Here is a 19,381-nt window from a genome sequence, read left to right as displayed (position 1 = left end):
GAGGCAATTAATGGTAAACTTAAATATTAGACCAGTTTAAATGTCATCTGAACTCAGTGTTCCCACAGAAAAGTTGATTTTTGTTTGAGCACTTCCCACAAAACAGAAAGAATTTACAAGGAAGAAAGTCTGGTAGCTGCCACACATCAGTCTTACCAGTGTTCCAACAGAGAGTAGGAGAATTAAAGAATAACACTGAAACTAAAATGAATCCTGACAGAGGAGCCATTATAACCCCTCAAACCTAGGAGCGAATATGAGAAAGAGGAATCCTAAAAACATCAACACAGCACACCAACAAATACAGAGAAGAGCCTTCAATACCCTGAACCTTTGCTAACAGTTCTCTACTTAAGAACAATGAACCTTTAGAGATAAAAGCGGGAGTGAGTGCTCTCCCTTTCCAAGTAGCATTCCTTTGATTTTTATCATATTAGAGCAGAAAAGTTCTACTTCTGCTAAAATATCTTTTCATAATGGCTTACCTTTTGACCTTTCGAGTGACTGTAAAAATCATCAGGCCAAACATCCTTCCCAAACATAACATCATCATTGAGATAAATAAACTTCTGAGAAAGGCCACTGATACGATGAATATGACTTTCAATAGCTGGTGAACTGAAGGTAGGCAAGTGACTCGCATTCTGAAATATTTCCTAAAACAAGTAAAACCCCGACAACCAAAAACAGTTTCAGAAGGCAGAAAACCAATAAATAAAAAACCCCACAAAAACAAAACCATATAAGGTCAGGCACACCAGATATTCGATACGTATCTACTAAAAAAACCAAAACATATCAAGAACAAGGATAGATACAAAAGAAAAATGTAAAGATATTTAAGCAAAAAAAAAAAAAAAACAAACCAAACCAACTCAAACAACTTCAATATCTCATTTTTCCCACACAAACCTGTTTTCAATTCTGCTGCTTAACTAAGAAACTACACCTGGTTGATCACAAAGACGCAAACTTTCACATACTCCTCTTTCACCGAGTACTGGACCAGGCTCAGTGTACACTTATAATTCTCATGAATTGCAGGCTGCACAAAATTTCCAGCAAACTGAACCTCTTACAGCATTCAAAAAGTCAGGATTGTTGCATCCCTTTCAAGTAACTTCACCAGCAGACAGCAGAAGTAGTTGAGTAAGTATCTCTTTAGCACTTCAGTTGTGCAGAGTTCCTATGGCATGTCCAAAGACCAAAATTACTTCTGAATTTGTAATAAGCTACTAGAGAATTTTGGTTTCACTATTCAGGAAGCTTGAAGGATTCCCTTTCTCTTTTTAAGTAACACTTTCAGAATGCATAGCTACTTTATTTTGTAGCCATTTTCTTTGCTCCAGTAATTGTAATCCACTCTGTCTCAGCACAAGCTTATTAAGTTATTACTAGTCCTGAGAGACTGTTTATAGATTCAGATTACAAATTCCTCTCCCCAGGTTTTTATAAATAGACTCTATAAGGAAATTAGACATGGGTATATGTTAGCTGAAGCTTCAATATTCGGAAAAGTGAAATAAATACAGGCTTGATATATATTCAGTGATCTATTTAGCCAAAATATAAGGACATACACAATAAAACCCTGGGTGAGACAGAGAAGAAGTTGTCATTTCTCCCAAATAAATGCAGCCTTTGGCTGCAAGAGGATAACTGCATTTCAAATCAAACAGGGTATCTTTGCTGGCCCTTTCATAGTGGTAGTTTTGTTGAATTTTACCTGATGTGTGACTATAGTTATCCGAGGATTATCCAGGTTAAGCCAGGAAGGAATCTGCCCGTTGGTGACGATGAAAATGTGCCGTACCCAAGGGGCGTGTCTCTCTATTGATCGCAGTGAGTACCGCAGCTCTTCGTTGTCCTCAAAGCGGCTGGCAGAAACATCTTCATCCTGCTTAGACTACAGAAAGGAAAAACCCCTTTCTTAGATTTTAAATAGAACACTAAATTTCTGACCCAGCTAGGTAAGGACAGTGTGCTTTGGCATATGAGTGCTTAAGCACTTCAGGACTTAGACATTCAAAATAAAAAGTACATTGATAATAAGAATCATATTTTTCCAAATTACCAAGGTGAACAATACAATGTTCTGATGTCACTGGCTGATCACCTGGTATCATTAGGATGTCTACTGACCATGCTGAAAGAAGTTCTTGAAGAATGAAGCAGAAAAAACACCCCCCTCCTTCATTTCAAACCAGCAACATCACCTTTCAGAAATCCAGTTTCAAGAGGCTAGAGCCTTTCAAGTACATTGCATCATGAGCTGTATATAAATGTCACCTAATACAGACATACTGGAAGTGTCATGATGTAGTTGCTCTTCAATTATCCCCTGCTCTATTATTTTAAAGAATTTAAGCAGGAGAAAATGAACAAAACTTAGCCTAATATTCACTATCAAATAGCTATGTTTCCATATATATTTATTAGATAGAAAATGTTTCAGTTAGAAACTCATCAGTCAAGTAACAAAATTAGGTTATAGGACACCGAAACATATGTTTCTTTTCACATTTATGAGAACTTGGTGACCTGTCCTAAAACCAGCAAGTAAGGCTGCCTAAAAGGAACTTTTCTACAGCCCAAACAAAACAGAAGACTAAAGAAAATAGATGAATGTTTAATAATTACCATTTTCACTGCAGATCCTACACACTGTACATAAGTTTTCTAATATGTACAGAAATACAGCTTTCACATTCACAAAAGAGTAACAACAGAAAACATTTTAGCAAGACCAGCAGCCATTGGCTAGGTGCCCATTCATAAAATAAAGCATAATTTCAACATGGGGAAATATAAACTTTAAGCTCAGGGTTGGTATTAACTAGGAAGAATTCCCCAAAAGTCCAGGTCACAGGATACGAAGACAGACTGCAAGCTTTTCAGGAGTGGGTACATTAACCATGCCACTTGAGATTTATTGTAAAATTAAATTCCAGCACAAGGAAAAACCCCAGGATTTTAGAATATCTTATCTTGAAAGAGACACCTTGCTATTTAATTTCCTGTTCTTAAACCAAACATCCTTCATTGTATCAAAAGCATTTAAAGTCAACCTCCTTTCTTTACAGACATCTGTATTTCAGGGCTTCAACATTTTTGAAAGAGAAGCAATTAGCACTTGCTCAGCATAAATGATGCTGCAAAGCAAAAAAAAGCCTAAGAAATATATTGGGAACGAGATAATCATGCTTGTTAAAAGAACCCTCTATCTCCCCACACAAGAAGCCTGCTTATCTGCCAGTGAGGATCAGTTAAGCCTTTCAGGACTTGACTGCACACAGCTTTATCAGAACATGTGCAGAGGACAATATTTTTCACTTAGTAGAGAACATGAAAATTTAAATTAAATATCACACTGTTTGATCCTTCTTTCCCATTGATTTGAGAACTGGGCAGTGTTCTTGTGATGTTTTCTTACAAGCTAATAAATATCTGATTCTTAATTAGTTCCAAGCTTCGAAAAAATCCCACGTTCCTTATCACTGACCCTCATCATTGACTAGTTAGCCTCTACTTGCAGTTTTTAAATGCTGTAACATTTACCAGCTGTAAGAGAATTCACCCACCTGACTGACAGAGCTGAGGTCCCACAGTAAATAAGCAGGATTAAGCATCAATTCTTTCCCATCTATAGTCATGTTCTTCTTTGCTTGCTTGCTCAGTTCTTGGAAACCCTTGGGGTTATTCAGTTGCAAGAGAGCCACGCTGGCTTCTGAATAGAGCTGCAACTACACAAGCAGAGAAAACAACTGCAGCAGCACTCTTCCTTTTCTATCTTTTTCTTGTATTATTTTTCCTAGAGTTACTAATAAGAATGACTGGGAAGCACTGTTTTTAAAGAGCTACAATTTTGTAAAAACACAAAAAGACGTAGTAAAATGGGAACTGAAAAACATTTCAAGATACAGAACATCATGCTTAATTTTCACTTTGCAAAGTCAATGTCTCTCTACACAATGATCCAGCAACAGTAAACCTATTCATGTTTTAAATACTCCGGGAGTAAATGAATAGTAAGTCCCCATCCATTCTCTGTCACTCAAATAACAGAACTTATGTTTTATTAACACTTTATTATATGACTGAAAGAATTGGCCTTTTCCCCATCTTAAACAAGGAATGATTTTGCCAGAAAATTAAGGGCACTGAGATATCATCACTGTCAGAAGCGTGAAATGTTCAGAATGGTTTACAGTTAGTTCAACCTACAGCTCCGAAATCTGAGATACAAAGGGCTCCAGAGCTAATCCATGTGGGTCTCCAAATCCTTGGTGCTGGTTGCCAATATGCTGCTAAGGTAATTTCTTAGTTGTGGACTGTTTGATCTGTTTGCTGTTTTTATCTCTTGCCACCAGTAAGTCTGTATATCAGATTTCATAATGCACAGGATCAGGGGCTTGCACTACACACACCCTAACAGCGAGTATAGTTTACAGATTTCAGGGCATCAAAGCATCTCCCTAGGAATACGGCATAACCCAGTAAATGCTGTGTTTACCATATGAAGTACCACGAGCAGACCCAATCAAGCTAAAAGCAGGACTGCCCTTTGATTTTCCAAGTGCATGAATTCAACAGTCTTATTAAGAAAAAAATGCAGTTAATCATTAATATTTATTTGATGCTATGCTTAATTTTTGTGCCTTCAGGCAACATAAGACAACCACATCTACCACATTTTCAGTATAAACGCAATTCATAAGCTATCAAATTTGAATAATCATGTTCAAAAAAGGCAAAAATGTCACAGTTCCCTTCGCAATAACTCTAAGTGGTTTTATTTCTTTATTTTTTTATTAAATCTGACCCTTTCTGCTTATTTTAAAACAACACTTGTCCCAGAGTTAGCAGCCCTTCCCTTAGCAAGACCAGCTGTTCCACTTGTGACATTTTAAAGCTGTTGATGCTTTGACTCACATGCTATTTGAGATCTTTCAATCTGACTTATGAGGCCTGTCATTAGAAAAATCTGATAAATCTCAGACCTTCCAGGGAATCATCTGAACCTATGGGTGGAAAGGATGGCTTCAGCAGCTAAATGGCTGAGGTATAGTTACGGACTGCAGGCAGCAACCTCCAAAAATATCAGTATCGAAATGCTGCAGATTGCAAAGCTGCCAGCACTGGCTATGTTCTTTATTTAGCAATACAACAGTGTCACACTGTCCCTTAGAATCTGTCTCGTAAATCATACATGCAACAAACCAAAATACTACCATTTTAGAGCTTTGAAAGCATATAAGAACATTTAGTTTCTCTTTAACTCACTCCCAAACTCGGCAAAATAAGTACCTGTACTACAGACTCCAAACTAGATTTATTACAAACACTTCCCCCCCCACTAACACTGCATACATGCTGTATTTTTTTTTAATTTGTAATATTCCAAACACATACAAGAAGCAATGGAAAAACATGCACCATTTCTCAGCATCAGAGTTAATCTAATCCCTGCACTGAATAGATCATATATCAATGTGGGTTTTTTCCCAGTAGCACCTTTTTAAGAAACCAGTCTTTTCCTAAGCAGAGCTATCAATAAAGTTAGACTTCAGTGATGTTACCTGGTGAAATAACTTAACTAGATTCTAATAAATTGCAAGCTCTGCTCCAAGCATTTTGTTGCTGGTACATTCAAAATGGATTTGTCTCCTGGCAGATTTTTTAATGTCTCACAGGTATTTAGCCTCCTCTCAGTAGGGATGGATGCAATCACCCATTCCCTTAAAATATTACCTTCCAGAGAACATCTTCATCTTGCCAAAACAGGTCAGCAGATCCAAAGGTATTGTCAAAACAGAACAGAAGAACAGGCAGGTAGATGCAGAGAGTCAGTGTGACCAGGTGGTCCTCTGCTAACACAAGTGGGCTGAGAACACACCTTGCAGGCACACACCCAGACCACCACTGTGACACATTTTTATCACGCACTTAAAAACTGCAGTATCTCCACCAGGTAACTTGAAATGCAGGCTCTCCAGCATGCAGCCAGCATATTTCACTTCTATCTTACTAGACTAAGAGCCAGATGAGCTCAGACACCCCATGCAGAAGTAAATATCTTCATTTCCATTTTCTCAAGGTAAGAAGCCTCAAGAGCATTTTTTTTTTCTGAGGTGGGACTTAGATTCCCAACCAGTCCTTAAATTATTACACCTTATCTTCTCAATGACCAAAGCTGATTATTAAGGAAATAAGAAGCTCCTCTTTTCCCACTCCAGTGTAGATATTGGGAAAACTCAATATAGATCCCTACATAGCAAGGGAAAGGAAGTGTTTGTTGCATTAAAGAGTTACAAAGAGCTTCACAAATATAAAACACTGCTGTCTTTACAAATGCCTCAAGTTGCCCTCATAAGATGACATAGGAGGGTCATCTGAGTCAAAACTAATGCAATGCCTTCAGTTTTTTTTCTACAAAGCTTACTTACTACATCTGTGTGCTCACACACCAACTCCTGAAGCCACCTCTCTGCTTCAGAAACACTGATGAGCAGCAGTAAGAATCCCAGACTCCCCATCTCCAGCGAGGACAGCAAACACCCAACATCACTGTGCCTGCAGTTTCCCATGTGGATTTACTTCCACTAGTAAGACAAGGTCATTAAGACAGCCCTAAGTTTCTAACATAACTTGTCCGTATTTATGTATCTGTGTGTGCATGTGGATTAAAGGACATGGTATTTTACAAAGAGGGAGATCTACAAGCTCTTAGTTGTCCTTGAAGCAATCAGGATGTTAAATCTTGAAGGAAAAATCAACTTTCTCTAAAAATTTTCACTACTGTGCATAATTTCAGTGAAAAACTGTTAGCGTGACAGTCTCAAAAGACCCAAAATCAAACAAATCAAATCCCCTGGCCTTGGCAATCCTTTCCTTGTCAGTCTTTACATCACAACACAGTTTTTAAGTTACAAGAGTCTTTTTAGGCTGAACAACAGTCTCCTTTAGAAATGTAGTTAAGGGGGGGGAAGGTGGTGAGGGAAGTAAAAATGAAATATTCAGTTGTTCTTCACGTATAGGTCCAAGGTAAGGTCTTTGGAACCCTTAAAGAAACAGCTCAGCAGCCATCAGCTGCACAACCAGAGTAACACCTCCATCTAGTGGCTTTCTAATACTTGGTTAAGAATACATGGACAATAAAAGCTGTCAGACATAACTTTCAACTTCATCTGTCATAACACACAACCTACAACATCAAATGGGACCAGCAGACACACTGCTGCTCAACTTTCATCTAGAAATAAACTTCTGTATCATTACAGTACAGTGGAGGCCCTAAGGACAAAAATTCAGTAGACTCTAACAGATATAATTCATGTCGCAAAAAGATCCATTATATCACGAATCTTTACATTTTAATCATCTCTAGTTGAGTTCAGCTGCTTTGCTCAGATATTCAGATTTTTAGAAAAAAAATCTGGTCTAGATGAACAATTTTTGGTCCTCCTTGGATTTAGAAGTTATTTCAACCAAACTGAAGCAATCCAACTAAAACAGCATTATTAACATTCAACACAAATGCACCAATAACTACACTCCTCTCTTTCTCACCTTTCTTCCCTTCTAAGAGCAGCATTGTCCAAAATTTTTATTATTATTTCTTTACTTGTAGTGTTGAACTAAAACAGCCACGTAAAGCACACAGAAACCCATTAAGCATCAGGAGGCATCTATGAACAGACACAAGTCTAGTTCAAGCTCGGTGCAACTTTCTTCCTCTTCACAAGACATCTCACACCACTTAAGAGATTCCAGAAATGATAGCAAGAGAGGAATTGCTGCAAATGTCAGTGGAGACTGTAAATAATCAACCTTTTTTCTACTTAACTGTAGCATTAACCTCGCATCTCCCTTTGGTAAGAGGAAAACCACACTTGGCTGTGTTTACTGTTACTGCCTACCTACAATATCCACTGAAAGAAGAACTGACTGAGCTCAGAACCTACCAAAGGCTTCTATAGAAACAACCTCATCTACACTTGATATGTAAAAATGTTTATGCATAAAAATAAAACATTTCTTACATTCACATACATAAGTTTCTTTATAACATACATGACTTGCTGCTATCAAAAGTAAGAGGAGTGGTTGGGGAAGAATTCACTGCTATGATCACACAGGGTATAATAATCCCAATTTAATTGCTCTAAAGCATCCACCAGGAAGAAAAGAAACACAGACAGGAAAGATGACTTGAAAGAAAACTGCAGAATGTTGTGGATGCCTGAGAAAAAACTGTGTTTACACAGAGATATGCCCAACCAAATTGTGGAAGAGGAGTTCTTAGGAACAGGTGAGTTGATCACAATGGCAATGTTGACACAAAGATAAGAACACACCAAGGAAAAGGGAACCAGCACAAATAGATGACACATGACTGATGACAAATTAAAAAACACAACCAAGACAGGGTAAGGAAAAATCATACAGAATGATAATAGGCACAGGATGTCACTTCCATGAAAACAGACGAGGAGATGGGAAACACATCTAAGACACCCCTGAGATGAAGCCTTTATGTTCATCTGGATAGCATGAACCATATGAACATCCATCGTTATTTAACTGCTGTGACACTAGAGATGCAAAGGCAAAAGAAAATACCTATTTAAGCTTAAGCTTTAAAAGCTCTCTCTATTAATCTGTTTTAGAGCATGTAGAAAGACAGGCACATATGTTTTAACTTTGCAAGGCTTCTGCCATTATCAAGACTCCCAGTCAGCTAACACAAGTTGAGACAAGAAAGAAGAATTTCAGCTCGCATTATGTTGGAGTGTGACCAGCCTATGAAAGGAATTACACAAGATAATGTCTGCAACAGAGTACGAGTTGTTAGCTCAGCCTGCCAATAAAAAAAAAAATGGGAACAGGACCTCATGTTCATTTGAGCGCCAAGAACAAGTCATAAAGTGAATTAGCAGATGCTACAGGTGGACATCAGAATAATGAAGACAAATTACCTACGGATTGCCATCCCATTTCGCCTGCTAACTCCTTCTCCTCCACAAATTCCTTGGCCTCAGTCCTTTTCACACCATGAATCACATCCTCTCCAGTACAAAAGCCAATGCCTTCAACAAACTTTTTAAACCTTCACCTATCCATTAAACCTGGCTGTAACTCTAACAGGTGTCCAAATAGCAGGGGAGAACAGAAGGCACTAAATGGCAGTCACACAAGTTGTTTTCTGTTGCCTTGCAGCTGGGTCAGCTGAAGGGCAGCTTGCTCAAGACCCCAGAGAGTACGTGGCAGAGAGAAACACAGCACTCAGTGCTGTTACTATTAAGAGAGCTAAGAGGGAAGAAAAAAGCTAAGAAGCTACATAAACAAAATTCTGTAACATTAAACAAGCCAGTGATCCAGAATCCTACAGCCAGAAAACAGCCTCCAGCAAACGACTGAGAGAAACTGGTAAGGCTGCCTTTTAATCAGCTGCAGGCTAGCAAATGGAATGCCTAATAACTTGCAGTCACAGAATGGACAATTGGTCTTTTGCAGGCAACTCTTTGAGTCACTGTCTGCTTCACCACTTCAGGAAGAATCACTCAAAAAAACCCCACACTACTCTCAGAAATATCCTAAGTCTCCTAGGTGGGTGAGATTCCATACCTGAGCCATTCCAAAAGACCAGTACAACTAAGGCACTCATTCCTCCAGAGCCTTACCAGCTTTACTTTAGAGGCCAGGTTCTCTGGTAGTTTTGTTCGTAGCTGGTTTGTTTCTTTGAATGTAGCTGGAAATCCACTAAGAAAGGCTAAGTCTTGCATTAATACCAGACCTGGCACTTCTTTGTCTGTAGTCTAAAAACAAGAAAACAGGGTATAAAGATCTTTTTAAACATAGAATAATTCTCATAACAATAAAGGTTGATCTAAAAGCTTTCACTTTTTACTACATGTGAGTTATGGAAAGAATAGCACAGAAACTTTCTAAAAATGTACAGAATGTTTAATACATAACAAAAGCTAATCAACAGATTGTCAAAGTACATACCAAGTAACCCCTCCATACTATCTGTTTGCTGTTGTCTTTTAACATTCCAGAATGGGCAGCTTCAACTAGAATACATAAAATTGCAAATCAAAAACTTCTTTCAGTATAAAGTCACTTCTTTTCTATATTCTAGTAACCAAAAAATATTTTTGCAAATTAAAGATACTTGAATATTTATGGTGTGAAAAGTTGTCTTTATAAATGGTAAATAACTCTTGGTGGTAAAATAAAGACAGTGGTTGGACCAGTAGTCAGGCACTACATATTAAACAAAATATGAAACTCATACATGCTCTAAGACCCTACTTATATATGCTGAACACTTGAATGATTGTTTTACAGTTGGCAATCCTTTGAACAAGGGCAGAACTTTCTGCACATTATTCAAACTAGACTTCACAGCAATTAAAAGAGGATCTAAAACTAATCTTCCTCAATCTAAACCCCAGCCTCTTGAGATTATCAGAGAAACACAGATATTTAGATATCAAACCTGTTTTGCAATAGCCTTTTAAAGCACAGAACTCTAATCATCTGTAATCAGTTGTCTGGGAGGTAAGCAAACAGTATCATTAATGTAATCATTTAGAGAAGCCGTTTGAGGGCAAGAGAGATACTGAATGACTTGCTAAAGTCAAACAGAAAATCAGCATCAAAGTCAGTACTGGAGGAAAAAAACCCCAACCCTAAAACTAATTCACAGCAGCTTACTACGATCTTGCTCTAAAAACAAAGAGCTTCTTACCGTCCTTAGGGCTATCAAAAACAATTACAGTCACATTGGTAGAAGGATTTTTTGGTTTTGCTACAAAGAACATATCGTTAGCAGCTTGTAAAGCAGGATGAATGGACGGCAGGTCTTTCAGTGTGACATTGGCAGGTAGCGCAGGATCCAGGACAAGCATGGGCACTTTGATGCAGTGTGTCAGCAAACACTCCAGCTGCTTCTCACTACAGCAAAATACCAAAGGCATATTTAACACCACTAGAAAATTTAAGACAGAAATCAATCTTGGATGCAATGAGAAAAGTTTTTGTAAAATCTGATCAATTATTTGAAACATTTGCTGTAACAGGGGGAAATTACTGAAAGCATGCTTATCTTCCTGCAGAAGGCAAATACCTGACTGGTAGTGTTTAGTTCATTCCCACAACTGTTTTTTCCAAAGTTCCAAGATTTCCAAGTCCACCCACAGAAGAGACCTTATAAAAATCTCTAAATAACAGAAGAACCAAGCCAAATGACTGGGACAGACCAGATCCTGCTGCTTCCTGGCAGCAGAACCACAAGAAGCGTGGACCCTCCACAGACAATTACTACTTGCAGTGCCATGTATACAAATGGCAGGTGAAAGCAACACTGAACTTTTAATGCATATCTACCTGGAGTCTTATGATTCAAAAAGCATGAAAATTTTTTTCATGGGGCTATTCCTAAACAGTGACAGGGATATGCATTCCAAACTCCAGAAACTGTTTTGTTTTAAGAAGCTCCTTCATATATGTCACAATAACATTACTTTTATTCAATACACATATTATCATGCTGTCAGCTCTTGAAGTGGCATAGGAAAGCATGCATAGGCTGTAGAAAACCAAACCACCCCCCCAACCAGCATCTGCTTTCACCTAACAATGAGTGGAATATAATTTATCCCAATTTATGCCCCAAAATCACAAAAACTCACCTCTTCTTTGTTGGTTCTGTTGCATTCTTTCCAAGGATTTCCCTATTACAAAGTTAAAACAAGCACATTAAATAACACTGAATTGACAGTTTTAAAAGAACCGACTCTAATTTCAGATTGTTAATTGAGTCAGGGACACGTTGTCAAAGCACCAGTAACCCAGATAAAGAGCTGCCAAGGCCTTGCCATTGGCCTTGCCATTGGCCTTGCCAAGGTGAGCACAGGCTGACACTCGTGCCCTTCACTGCTCACCCCCATGCAGTGCAGAGCTCAGAAATGTGTGGCTGTGCTGAGAGCTGTGGCAGCAGGATTGTTTCTGCTACAGGAATTTATGGGGTTATTATTAGGCTACTTAACAAAAGCGATATTGATGTGAAAAACACTGGTAAGAAACCAGAATGAAGTGACCTGAAACTAGGCCTTGATTGTTTTGCCTAACATAAATATTCTGATAAGGTCTATGGAACAGTTCTTTTTGCAATAGCGGTCATTGACTTCAAAGCCCGTGAAAAACGGGGAGAGAACCAGGTGTCCCTGTAGATAGCAAACACAGTATAGACACGAGTCTTAACTCATAAGCTTAATTTCAACTTTCCAAATCAGTGTTATGGAAAAAGACAACGTGTTTTTCCCTGCTGAAACAGGAATCACAGCATGAGTGATGACAAAGCTAAACCCACTAATATTAGCTATGTGAACTGGTAGGAAAATATTAGCATAAATCTGAAAGCTTTTCAGAGCAGAGACTATGTTTAAGATCAATGAATTTAAAGTTCTACTAATACTTTCAGTGTTTAGGTAACAAAGAAAAGATCCAGAATTTCCCTTGAGATCATACCGTTAGTTGTACCTAAATTGCAAGACACAACAAGCCAAAACTCAGACCAATCCACTTACTTGTGGATTTCTCATTATTCTGAACTAAATTATTATAACCCTTAAAAATACAGACTTGCCCTTCCATTTATCATATTTACTGGCCAAAACAGATCATGTGAGCAGAGTTACTTATCAGAAACTAAATCAACAGCTACAAGACATAATCCAAGGTATCTTGGAAACAGCAGCCTGTTTGAAGGCTTAGATCAGTAATTTTGCAGAACTGTATAATGTAATCTACAAAAACAGATGCAGAAATACATGTCTTTGCTTCCTTAGCTAAAGGCCAACTCATACCTTTATAACATGCATAAATTATTTTCCCATTTCTCAGTTTCAGTGTTCATGAGACTATTAATCTAACTAATCTAAAAACAAGAACTTAAGAAACATGTTTAAGATTTTATGAAGCCCATTATAAAAGAAATACGGGGGGGGGGTATAACGACAAGGTGGGGGGGGGGGGGGGGGTGTCAGGAGAGAAAAAAGGGTTGAAGAGAGGTTATATATTTGAGGCATAGTTTTATTATTATTATTTACAAACTGAGTTACCGAAATCAATACAAAAGGACATACACAATGCACAGTTTTCCACACGGCATTTTACAAATTCATGACAGAACAGCCTTAATTCTTATGCCTATCTTAAACAATTTTCTAATTAGACAGTACTTGACAGCTAAAAGTAGAACTGAAACAAAATTTTGGGAATAATCAAATGAAGAAGTGAGAAAATGTGCTTTGAATTTTCATCTTGAGTAACATGGGAAAAAATGACAACAAAGAAAACTAGTACAGCATTAGATTGCTGCTGTCAGCTAAAGAGAAAAAATATGTAAGATTATTACCTCATTATTTTCTGTTCTTCCTCCATCTGTTCCCTGACCTGTTGCAATTCTTTGATCAGTTGAACATCTGTGCCATTCACCCAGGTGTACACCACATCAATTGGCATGGGTAAACAAAGCCTACATAATTCAAAGGAAAGCTACATGAGCTGTTTAATATTACATTACAAGTGTTCATGGCATCCTACAATAGCAATTTCTGTCTAACAACAGAAATAGTTGGTGTCTGGGCTGCAAACAAGACAAAGCAAAAAGACTCTCTTTAGCTATATATATTATGTCTCGATTATAGACAAGCCTTTGACAAAACAGCACAGACATCAACCAAAAGAACACGAAGTGGTTTTAACTGTTCAGTAACTAAAGGAAATTCTAACTTTATGCTCTAAATTCCACTGACACCAACTCCTTCAAACCCATAAAATTTTTTCAAGTCAGTACCAGGACCTGAGCACATTCTTAATTCACCAACTACTTTAGACAGGACAGCATGAAGCATAACTTAAATCATACTTACTGTTATTAATTGCACAGAGACAGTAGATGTCAGCAGGACCAGGTCTCTATCCTAGGAATGTCTCTTAGATTATATTAACAGGACATTTCATAAACCAACCATCTAATCTGGGTACATGAATTCAGACTCCAGACACGGCAGACAAATTAATTCTTGACACAATTGAATATCCTGGAGCTGTTTCTGGAGAGATGCAGATTTCGTAGCATGCAGGGGTTTGGGTACATCTTTCCTATTTTTTTTTTATGATGAGCTCCTCTACAAGGCCCACAGCTTTGTGTCAGCAGGTACTCCAGGCTGCTGCCATAGGTGAGTCTCTGAGTCCCGTACAGCAGGAGGATACCCCAATTATTATTTTCTAAAGTTCCAGTGTCAAGCCATTTAATACCTTCCTAAACTGTAGACGGCCTAGCAAACATTGGAAAACATCATAGTGTGACCCCATGGTTCCCAGCATTAGAGAGGTTCAAAGGTGTTCCCTCTCTACCCACGGCATCCTTCCAAAAGCATTCAAAGAGAGGCAGAGCTTACAGGCAGGTATTTCATCCACCTTCCCTTGCACAGCATGCCACACAGAGAGCTTGCACCCAGCTTCACTTTCTACTGGCTCAGACTCAATAACTGAAGCACAAAATTTGGTAAAAGGTCAGCCAGCAGCTCATCACAGCACAATGGGCAGAAACATTTTGTACTCGATTTACCACTGTTCCTAACTGAGCTGCAACACTCAGAGGATAAGAGTGGATCATTCTGAGACAGTTTGAACGTCCCAGCAGCAGTGCTGCCTTCCCCAGCAGCACCACCCAGAAAGTCTCTCCTACCCAAAAAAAGTCAATTTACTGAATACAATTACCCTTCTAATTGATTATTTCACTTTTTTCTCCAGAGATGACTAGCTTCTGGTTCACTTGCAAGGCATGTTTTGAACTAAAATGTCCTCCAGAGGAGTAGAAATTCAATGGCAGGAGCTCCTCCAGCTTTTCCACATTTGTTGTGATCGGTTAAATTACTGGTTTGACGCTCCCTGGAATGCTACAGCTCGGAAAGGAGTGTTTTAGGTGGAAGCACCTGACTCAAGTCAGTGGATTTCAAAAATGCCCAACCTTCAGCCTTCTGGGCAAAGTGCAGAATTATTTACCCAGGCTTCATTGAAGAACACAGTATGTCTGAAAGAACTCTGACTCTTTCTATGATGTGAGGCAATTTTGACTTCTGTGAAGCCTCTCTCCATTTTCCCATTTCCTAAAAGTGTGTCTCTATGCAGTAGCACATACACCTACATACACTATGCCACATACAGCCAAATGCTAGTAAATTCCACAGAGGAAAAGCATTTTTGGTCAGATGCAGGCATGTTAACTCAATAAACCCTGGCATGGCGAGCTCATTCTTCACTACCAGCGGCAATAGAGACAGACCAGTAAAAAAAAAAGGGAACTGTCTGCAGATCCACTAGTTTAATTGCTTAAAATTCATACAAATACTGAAGAAATTTTCTTAATGTGCCTTTACAGCATACATTGTTTCAGAAAGTAATATTTATCAAACATAATAATAAAAATCAGATATCCCAAGTCAATTTGTTGTTTCCAATTAAGCAAAGTAGCACTGTTAAGACTGTACCTTTCTGGACTTGGCCAAAGCTTTCTGGCTGGTTTCACGGCTTCCTAAAATATCCTGCGAGTTTATATTTTCAGAGGTATGTAGTGGAACTTTGCTGTAAAAAGGTTTAAAATTAAAAGGAACAGATTCTACACTTCAGTAGTATTGTTCCCAAACACTCTCTTAATATGCAGAGTCTTTTGCAAATTGTTGAAGTTCAGAGAAGTCTTTTCATTCAAAAAATGTCTCTCAAATACTGTAGCTGTGTTTCCTTCATATGGATTTATACATTTGGTCTTCCTCAGAAACACCAGTCTGGCAAACGGGTTAAGCCCAAGCTGAGCTGAGCTAATTTACTAAATACAGCCACCCTTCTAATCAGCTATTTCCCCTCTTTGTCATGACTAACAGATGCGACTCGAAGGTGCACTTTGATTCCAAGTGGAAATTATCTTAACACCTTTCTACAGAAAATCATCACTTTAGAAAATTCCTTGGAGACTCCCAGATAATTAATTAAGGTGAGGTTTTACACTTTTCTCTTTCAAAAACCATTTTTTACTTGCAAATCTAAAAACATCAATAGGATCCTGCTTGAAGACAAAACCAGAGCCACCAGCTCCCCCAGATAGGACAGGAGACCTGTCACTCTTGCTGGGAAGAATTTCCTATACCCATGATATGTTTACATAAGAGAACCATTGTCACAGCTGAGATTGTAGGTAGAAGACAAACTTTATTGTCTCAACATCCACTGTTGCTGAAGAGGTACAGCAGATTTTGGATCTCTCCCAAGCTACCATATGGTGATCTCCAACCTTGCTGAGCCTCTTTATGGACAACAGAGGTCTAAGCTGCTCATAGAAAACCTCCCAGCCCTCCAGCCTGTTCCAGCTCTGTAATTATGCACTAACAGTAAGTCAGTTGTTCCATGGCTTTTCCTGCTCCCTCATTTGTATGTCTTTTCCTCTCTCCAGCCTTCCTCAGCTCGACAGTTAATGGCTGGCTGACCACTGATAGCTCTCACTTGCTGCACCCTACTGAAATCAGTCTGCACATTTAAAAAGCTGAGGATTGCTCCTTCACATCTTTCCATATATATTTTTGAGTTTTAAATATGACATCCTGGAATAGCAAAGTTACACTGAGTAAAGTACACTTACTATACCACTTGCAAGTAGAGTAATAAAATGCAGTCCTCATCCAAAACACTCATGCATGGAACTCCATTATTTAGTTTCCTTTTCTCTCTTTTTATTTTCATGTCAAAGCTTAGTCTTCAAAAATGGGTTTGGATAATAAAGTGACTTGGTAAAAAGCCCTGGAATGTCTACTCCACTCTCTCAAGGTGTTGTAATGTAAGTAGCTGAGCAATCATGTAAGTACCAAGTTTAGCAGCTGATGTGGATATCTGAAAAGTACCACAGGTGGGATGCCAAGGGTAATTAACAGGGAGGTGAAACAAGCCAAAGCAATTGCTAAACTTCAAGGCAAAACCAGAAGTCTGCTTTGGTCTGGCAGAGTACAGTGTTCAATAGGTGTAACTAATGATGTCATTGTTTTTGTCTGACGAGCTTTTGAGTTTATCATCATAAGGAGCTTTCCCCCATACACAAATTTGTCTACATTCCACAGTGAGGTTTTTTCCATAGAAGTTTACAAGTCAACTGTTACACAAGAACAGAGAATTTTACCTGCAAAGCTCTTAGAGAACAACACAACTCAAATTCAATTGAAGGCCCATTAATATTTCCCAAAGGCCATGTAGTTTTTAGTTTCCACAAAGCAGTACACCTGCTTAATTTTCCTAACCAACAAGCCTCCTGTTCTCCAATTCTGAGTATTTTTGTCTAGCACTAAAACAGGAACTGATTAAAATCACTGTACGAGCTACATTCAATCTGGAAGTCCACAGTCCTCAGTTTATGTGTAGCTCTGTATGTTGCATTGACACCAGACTAAAAAACTCCACCAAACCACCACTGATGCAAGTGCATGCTGCAAGACAGGGTCCATTACTGCATTTGTGAAGTTTGATAATAAAAATAAACTGAACCCCTGACAAGGGATGTCTAAAAGTCAAAAAAATGCCTAAAACTGTATCTCTGCAAGGACTTCTTGTTGGTATGGATTTTTAGAGGAAGTTGGTATCTGCATGCAAATGTCACAGCAAACATCCCTGTTACTCCTGACACGAGATTGTTAAAGGCATATGGGTGAACTGGAATAATTTAAGCACCCATCATAAAAACCTTAAGCTTTTGATCAGGCAGCCAATAGTTCCTCACCAGGCACTGGATGTTTTGCTCCCAATCCCCAGAAATGAACACTAGTGAAGGAGTGCTTTACACAACCAAAATGAAGTAAGGAAACACTGCAGAAATGGGAAGTGACTATATCTACACCACAAGAGTAAGATTTGTGATTTTGTTTTGGAAAAAGTCAACGGTTTTATAAAAACACTGCAGTCAATTATCACAAAGTCAGGCATTTTAGTACTGACAGGACCAAACTGGCATGTTTTACTTCAGCGCTGCTAAAACATGTAAACATTAAGCTATTCATCCATATGAGCTGTATCACTCTGCTTTTATCTGTCATCCTTTGGAAAATGGGGGAGAGGAGTAGAAGAGGAGACTATAATAAAGTTCATAGTATTCACCAACACCATGCAATGCACTTTTACAGAGTTATCTCACACCAACTAAAGCGTGACAAATTGATCTGATCATTTCTACTGTTCCATGATGCAACAAACCTCAAGGCAGATTTAAGCATCTGCTTTCAGGGTTAGTTTTTTTCCCAGTCAAGTGTATCAATATTAAGAGTCTGATGACACCTGCTTAGTAGCTTTCTTCCACCTACCAATTCACAGTCCACTTACTCCCTGAGCAACAGACGCCATGGCTATTCAGACATGGAGTCACAGGAAGTCATGTAGCAGTTAACACAACTGAAATAAATGACCAATTGGTTTCCAACTTGCTGTGACAGATTCTCCCATGCACTCAGATTTTAAAAGCTTATTACTAGCTTTGTGACTTCTCTGCTAAATAATGACCCTCATGAGACATCACAGAAAATGCAAGGTAACTTAAAAATAACTTCTCAAAACACTGAAAATTGAAATTTTAAGCACATAGGAACAGTACTTATGTTTTCCTATCTTAATATGGAACATATGTCATTCCCTCCCTTCATTGCTAACATTGTCACCATATTGATGTTTCATTAGAGACTGGATGAATTAAACACATTAAAAATGTAAATTTATTATATGACTAGAGCTTTCAAATGCCAATCTTCCAAACTGGGAGATTATGCACTAACTATGCAGTATATTTAAGCCACTAAGTTTAAAAATTGCTGCAGATTTAGAGCCCATACAAAAAGGTCTACTCAACAGTATGTAACTTCAACTAATATATTTTATTTAAATATTTAATTAGACAGTAAAATGTGCAGTGCTGTCAAGTGCAGGTAAAGCTTACCGATTCTGAAATGATTTACCAGCGACGTTGTCTCTGTATGAATCAAACATAACATGATACTGGTCTCTACTCCACTCCAAGACAACCTGCAAAGAAAAAAAAACAAAACCACTTGATGTCACCACCTTCTAAAGTTAGGTATTTAAATTTCATGCTTTGAAATCTTTAACCACAACTGATTTCATTCAAATTGATCTATGCACTAATAAACAACTGAGCAGACCAAAATCCCAACTAAATTATGACACTGAACCAGCAATCAGACCCAGAACAGAAGAGCATGCTTAATTTGAACAAACTCTGCTTTTCTCTGCAACAAAGGATTTCATTATTTATGTACACTCT

At 38.3% G+C, this 19,381-nt stretch overlaps 1 protein-coding gene across 3 annotated transcripts in view; it reads right to left on the bottom strand.

The window, feature by feature from the left end:
* The window catches only part of GNPTAB (N-acetylglucosamine-1-phosphate transferase alpha and beta subunits), a 36,871-nt gene extending 17,727 nt beyond the window's left edge, over positions 1-19,144 (bottom strand). For 2 of the 3 annotated variants that reach the window (XR_001863877.1, XM_017739981.1), the window contains exons 1-9: positions 19,037-19,144; positions 13,427-13,546; positions 11,700-11,741; positions 10,757-10,962; positions 10,012-10,076; positions 9,684-9,818; positions 3,582-3,743; positions 1,727-1,906; positions 486-656 (exon numbers count right to left, since the gene is read on the bottom strand). Coding sequence is in view for 2 of the 3 variants with exons in the window: in XM_017739981.1 (XP_017595470.1) it covers positions 486-656; positions 1,727-1,906; positions 3,582-3,743; positions 9,684-9,818; positions 10,012-10,076; positions 10,757-10,962; positions 11,700-11,741; positions 13,427-13,546; positions 19,037-19,086 (1,131 nt within the window). In the remaining variant the exon portion in view is untranslated. The remainder of the gene's footprint in view (positions 1-485; positions 657-1,726; positions 1,907-3,581; positions 3,744-9,683; positions 9,819-10,011; positions 10,077-10,756; positions 10,963-11,699; positions 11,742-13,426; positions 13,547-19,036) is intronic. The other variant, XM_008638097.2, reaches the window with a different exon arrangement.
* Between the last annotated feature and the right edge of the window lie 237 nt (positions 19,145-19,381).

The sequence above is a fragment of the Corvus brachyrhynchos genome, unplaced genomic scaffold (assembly GCF_000691975.1).
Source record: "Corvus brachyrhynchos isolate BGI_N302 unplaced genomic scaffold, ASM69197v1 scaffold27, whole genome shotgun sequence".
In the NCBI taxonomy this organism is placed as follows: Eukaryota; Metazoa; Chordata; class Aves; order Passeriformes; family Corvidae; genus Corvus; species Corvus brachyrhynchos.
Note: the sequence above shows the minus strand (reverse complement) of the source record. Positions and strands in the feature narration are given on the sequence as shown.